This window comes from Cyprinodon variegatus, unplaced genomic scaffold (assembly GCF_000732505.1).
Source record: "Cyprinodon variegatus isolate N-32 unplaced genomic scaffold, C_variegatus-1.0 Scaffold1391, whole genome shotgun sequence".
NCBI lineage: Eukaryota > Metazoa > Chordata > Actinopteri > Cyprinodontiformes > Cyprinodontidae > Cyprinodon > Cyprinodon variegatus.
In genome coordinates, this window is record NW_015151844.1 from 61,378 (window position 1) to 68,044 (window position 6,667).

At 34.2% G+C, this 6,667-nt stretch overlaps 1 protein-coding gene across 3 annotated transcripts in view; it reads left to right on the plus strand.

Moving 5' to 3' along the window:
* Positions 1 to 469: 469 nt before the first annotated feature.
* Positions 470 to 6,667, plus strand: part of sh3gl1 (SH3-domain GRB2-like 1) — a 17,596-nt gene continuing 11,398 nt past the window's right edge. For all 3 annotated transcript variants that reach the window (XM_015402750.1, XM_015402751.1, XM_015402752.1), the window contains exons 1-3: positions 470 to 656; positions 5,628 to 5,696; positions 5,816 to 6,035. In XM_015402750.1, coding sequence (XP_015258236.1) covers positions 612 to 656; positions 5,628 to 5,696; positions 5,816 to 6,035 — 334 coding nt within the window. In that variant the 5' untranslated portion in view covers positions 470 to 611. The remainder of the gene's footprint in view (positions 657 to 5,627; positions 5,697 to 5,815; positions 6,036 to 6,667) is intronic.

A 6,667-nucleotide genomic window follows, 5' to 3' on the forward strand; every position in this document is an offset into this window, starting at 1 on the left:
AAAGTCAGAATATTGAGAAAAAAGTCCGAATTCTGAGATTAAAGTCAGAATTCTGAGCAAAAAGTCAGAATATTGAGAAAAAAGTCCGAATTCTGAGATTAAAGTCAGAATTCTGAGAAAAAATTCAGAATCTTAAGAAAAAAGTCAGAATTTTTAGAAAAAAGTTAGAATTCTGAGATTAAAGTTAGAATTCTGAGAAAAAAAGTCAGAATTCTGAGAAAAAAGTCAGAATACTGACTTTTTTCAGTATAAAGTCAGAATACTGACTTTTTTCTTATACTGAAATAAAATTGTAAAAATCAGTTAACTTTTTTAATTTTTTTCAGTGGCCCTAATCCTCTTCCGTACTGTCAGGATATACACATGCTAAAATGATATTACTTTAATAGAGTGTAAAAGGAAGAAGACCGACCCATGTCTACGTAGGTGTTTTGAACCAGTTCGTACCCTCCCACTTTTGAAGCCAGGAAATTGCGGTTGCTTAGCAAGTTTCTTATCCGCGGAGAAAAGTTTGAAGAGGTCTTCTCGCGGCTCACTTGGGGCTAAATTTATTCACCGAGACTTTTTACTAACTATTTTCCCAACAGAAGACCAGTAAGAACCGTTTAAAGATGTCGGTCGCAGGACTTAGGAAGCAATTCTTCAAAGCCAGTCAGGTAAACGGACTGTTTCCTCAGACATTAGCATTGTTCGCTGCTCTTCTACTTATTTCTGTACCACTAGCTTGAAGCTAGTCGGTTAATTAAGATAGAACAAGCTTTCAAAAGCCGGAATAAAAATAACAGAAAGCAACCAGACACATAAATATAGCAAAAACCTTCAAACTGACACCTTTTTAAATTAGTCTGAAATGAGCTAATCTCAGGTTTAACTAAACTTCAAAGGATCTGCTCAGCTTAGTTTGTCTGTTATTTATCGTGTTTCTGAGTTTATAACTTATTTTAATATAGTTCGATTTAATATATAAAATGACCGTTGGTATTAATTTTGTATAAATTGTCACCGAGTTTCCTTTTAACTAAATGCTCATTAACTTATAGGACCCAGGATTAGCACCATCTGTTCGAGGGGTTTATCTCCCCCATATCAGACATGGAGGGTTTCAGGCATTCCTGTAAAGATGGGGTTTTAGTTTTTCTACATTTATAAGGTTGAAATGTAAATTTGATATCACAGTTATCCTAGTGGTTGTTTGACAGTTGAGGTGATTTGATTCAACAGAGCCCAAACTTGTTATTTCAGCTGAGTGATTTAAAAAACTTCAGATTTAAAAAGGTGCATTTTCTATATTTCTCCAAATATGAATAATATAGATGGTGCCACTAGATCTTTTAAATCCAACACAGCTTTCCTGAGTTTCTCTGACTGTTGTTATATTCCTGTAAACCTAAAGCACAGGTTGCTTTCAACTTTCTTCAGTCAGGTTTTAGGCACCAGTCACCCTTTATTTGGGGTTTCTTCCAAATAGCAAAACACAACTCATAGCATGGCTTTACCTGCAAAACCAGTAGCAGTGGTTTTGGTGGCTGCATTCTTTTCCAATAGATGCCTGTATTTTGGCAGAACGTCATATAATTGATGTAATTGCTCCATGCTTATTTTATGGGTAGATACTCAGAGTCATGTGGGTGCTTTTTACAGTTCTTCCTACATTAGCTGATTTCACTCAAGGAAATCTGACTTGTCACGCTTAGGATTCCACAGATGCTGTAATGATGACTTCACCTAACTTTAATGTGGTCCTGTCATTGTTAAAGCTCATTTACTGGGATGAGTCAGTCTGAAATTCTGTTTATAGCTTTTCCAGGTTAAGGGTTTGACCATCAGGCATATTTTGCAGCTGGCATGGTATGCCCTTGTGCAGCATTGCAGTATGGATTCATTAAAGGTTTGGTTAAAGTTGAAGAACCGGATGTTGAAGCACGATCTGCATGAAAGGCATTAAATTAGCATCCAGATGACTAAAGGCAAATACCTCGTTAAAAAAGCTATTAGTAACTTTTTAATCTGGTTATAAAAAGAATGATAATGAAAAAAAGAGGATACTGTTGGGGTTTGTTAGCAAAGTGCCTATCAACGGTTGTGATGCTAATGTTAAAAAGAATAACATAGTCTCATGCTAAAACATACGAAGAAAACAATAGTTGATCATTTAGAATTGCCTCTAAACATTTGATGGGTTAATGTTCAGAAACAAAGCATGTTTGACTCGCTGGTTTGCATTCTCCAACTTTAAAAATAGCTTTTGATGTTGTTGTTCCCACAACAGACTGTTAAATTTTAGCCAGCCCCCCATTCTCTTCTTAGCTCTCCCTGTGGCTTGCATTGAAATACTGTTTATCATCACCTCAGTGGAGATCTTGCATAAAAATGGCTCATTAGCATGAACCAGACACTGCATCTGCCCTGTTTATTTGAGCCTTATTTGACTGTAGGTTAGATGGAGCCGCCCCATGAACTGAGCTAAACATGTTTGACATGTGTTGGATGCACAGACTACTTAAACACTACATGTTGGGGACTTTAGCCACATTCAACTGTTGTTAATCTGTTTAGTCTGCCATGGTCTGATACCTCTAAGAGCTGATTAACAGGCTTTTTTTTTTTTTTTTTTTTGCTTTTTTTTTGCTGTCTGTAAAAATAGGTCAAAATTTGTAATGAGTTAATTCTATTTTCTTTCCCTAAATCCATCACAGGAGGAGGCTTTCATGTTTACAAAACAAGTCACCCAATGAGTTTTGCACAGTTATTTATTTTTATTGCAATCTAACCCATCAAACTACAAACATTTACCTTTCCAACAGTGTATAGCATATCTCTGTAGTACTTTTTACTAAGGAAGTAAAACCCATGCATTTCAGATGATATAACTTCCAGTCAATTGTGCCACCAGGCTGAATGTAAACTAGAGTTTCATACCAAACTTCAGTCTGAGACTTGAAATTGCAATATATATCTGCAACTTATGATTCTTTTTATTAATTATTCTGTATTCTATTGTTTTTAGATTAACTGATGATAATCTGATCGCAATAGGGTACCTTGAACAATAATTAATAGCTAAAACTACGCCATTTAATTCGTTCTGTATCAAACATTCATGGCGAAAACGGTTTTTCCAACTAAAATACGGTACAAAGTGTTTTAATTTTTTTTTTACAATTCGGGTATAAATATATTGCTCTTTCAGCTAATGGCATGTTTAGAGTCTGCATTCTCTAGTTAATGATTAAACGATTACTATTAGTTGATTATTTCAATAATTGATTAATCATGATTGCACTAACAGTTTCAGTCCTGTTGTAGAGTGATTTTTTTCTCTTTTTTTTTCTCCTCCCCACATAAAGTAAACATACTTTATATGTTATTTTTTCTTTGCACTTCTTCAATTTATTTCATTTTGCTTAATAAAATTCCTATTCCTCCATATGAAGATTAAGGGATACAGCTAAGTTTTGCACAGTGATACACTTAGATGATATTTCAATAGCAGAAGGAGTTCTCCAATAGAAATCAGCACTTTTATTCAAACAGATTCCATTTTATAAGCTAAAAACAATGTTATGTTGTGCCAAACGGCTCCACTTGGCACACTTATCATTAAATGTACTGTGAAACAAATGGGTTTTAACTGATTAAGTCCTAACTTCCTACAGTTATAGTCAAAATGTGGATTCATTTAGAATCTGATGCTTCTCCTGGATTGTCCCAAAAACATTTATGGAGTTTTGCACTGTTTATTTTGAGTTTGGAGGGCCCTTTTTTTTTCTTTAACCAAACAAAAACAGACACAGTAAAGCTGCAATACTGGTTCCACTGGAAATATAATCTTTATTGTCTCACTTTTACAGAAGTAGCAAATGTTTCCATGTTGACCCAATATCTGTAAAGATGTCCCTGTAACTATACAGTATTTTAAATTACTTTTTAAACCCTATTAACATGTTAAAACCTTGTTTGTTTATTGGCTCAGCACATTTATTTTGTTAAAGTCAGAGAAGTTCTTTATTTTTGCTAAGTTGAAAAAAATATGATTCATTTTAAAAGGAAGGTGGCAAAAAATTAGATAAAGTTTGGGACTCCTTTCAGGAGTATGCAGTGGAGCTGGACTTCCCTAACAATCTGGATTTATGCACTTTTTATCCAAATTTATAGATCTGTTATGATCTTTGCATGTCTTTGTTTCTTTTCTAATAATAATAATAATTGAACTTTAGGTGGGATTGTCGACTACAAAGATTATTACGGTAGTTTGATAAATACATTGTCCATATTTGTAATTAATACATTAACTTTTTGCATGCTAATCTAAGAAACCATTGTGTGTTTATAGAGGATTTTTCCATACTGCGCTGCATAATTTAGTACTGACGATCTCTGTTAGTATGGTGCTGAGCGTTTCAGTGAGGTTTCCTGAATAACATCCAGACTAACACGTATTGGGTCATCATTGTGGCTGGAAACAATATGTGACAGATGGAGTATATAAAATTATATTTTCTTCACAGTAAAACAAACTTTGGGATGTGGTTATCATGAAGGAAATCATAATGCATGTGCTGACCTGATGGAAAAAGGAAAAGCCTTCATATGAACCTGATGTTCTCAAGTGCAATGCTTGCATTAGTCCGTTCCACATCCAGATGCTTGGAGGTTGTTTCTGGGTCGAGTCTATGATGCATGGTTCTGATCCAACGATGAGTCTTTGTATACGCCTGAAGAATCTATTAATTAGCTGACTTCCTCAGGATGTGAATTGTTACTTTGACTTTGGAAACAAATTATATTTTAACATTTTTTCCTGATATTTATGCAGCAATGTTAAAGAAAATGTGAAACTAATTCATGAAATTGTAGAATATATTAAATTAAACCTAGAAATAGAAGAATTATTCAAAAAGATCAAATTAAATATTTAGTTTTACAATGTTAAAAGAATACAGAAAAAATGCATGTTTCTTACTAGTAAAAATTTGGAACCTAGGTATCATTCTTTATGTCATATTTAAAGTAATGATGAGTAGATTTAGGGTTTAGTGATAAACTCTTTTGATTGTAGGATGAAAAAGTTTGTTCTGAATCACTTCGAACCTCACCAAACTATGACAGTGTGCCACAGCTTTTGTGACCCTGGGCAAAACACTTCTCCCTTTTGATGTCTGTTTACAGGAGCCTCACTTTTGTCACTATTCCCCAGGGCAGCTGTGGCTACAAAGTAGTTTGGCACCATCTGTATGATTGTGTTTTGGCATGACTGAATGTAGTGGAAAGTGCTTTCCCCTGGCTTCAAAAGGCGCCGTCATAAGACAGGCTGTAAATTAAATCATTATTTGGACAAAAAATATGTATAATGTCCACCTTTATTCAAAAAACACAAATAATTACATTTATCATGTCAGAAGCCCTATCATTTAGTACTTCATTTATAAGAACAAAACGCTTTCAAGTTTTAATATTAAACCTAAGCTGCTTCTGCTCTTTTTTGTTTTTTTATATATCACAATAAACATGCGCTCCTACTCGGTAATCACTAAGGTTACCATGTACTTTTAAAGCTGGATTATGTTATAACAAATATATAAGCAATTGTACTTGAAGTAATGCTTTTACCTGATTTATGTCCACAGTTGATGAGTGAAAAGGTTGGAGGTGCTGAAGGAACTAAACTGGATGAAGACTTTAAAGAACTTGAACGGGTAATTACAGCCTGTTTATCTTGTAGTTTTCAATTTGTTGGAAATATCTGCACTATTAAGTAATGCCCCTGATGGTAATTGGACTTTTCTTTCCTTTTTGTCTTCCTGTTTCCCACCAGAAAGCGGATGTTACCAGCAAAGCAGTAATGGATGTGATTACCAAAACAACGGAGTACTTGCAACCCAATCCTGCGTCCAGAGCTAAGCTCACCATGATGAACACAGTGTCCAAGATCCGAGGCCAGGGCCAGAGTAGTCCTGGTTATCCCCAGTCTGAGGCGCTTCTCGGGGAGGCTATGAATAAATATGGACGGGACATTGGAGAGGACAATAGCTTTGGTAAGACTGACAGGGTTTGAGGATGACGTGTTTGTTTGTTTACAAAGAAAAGTTTGGAGCTGCATTCTACTTTTTTGTTTGTCTCTTTGACAGTTTTTCCTCATGCTATGTCCTAATCGTTAATACTGTAATTTAGCATGTTTTGGAGTTATTTTAAATAAAGAGAAAAACATGATTATTTACTATATAGCTATATGTTTGCTTTTTAATTAAGAGCAAAACTCAGAAGTATGGGCCAGTTTGGGAAAAAATATATATTATTTAGAAATGTCACTTCCATGTTTGACAATAAACAAAAGACAACAACACTTAGTTAGGGTATTAATATCATTTGTACAGATCGGAACCTTTGATCCAATCCTGAAATTACTTTATGACATTATACTTGCTTATCTTTAGAGTGCCACTGCTTCCATTTGCCTTTCAAATTAATGTTGATAAAAAGGACCGTATTGCTGAGGGACAGATAAAGGATAGTTTGAAATGTGTCTGAATACAAACACGGACTGTCTGTATTTGTGTGTGTGTATATATGTGTGTGTATGTATAAAAAGTGTGTGTGTATGTATGTATGTATATATATATATATATATATATATATATATATATATATATATATATATATATATATA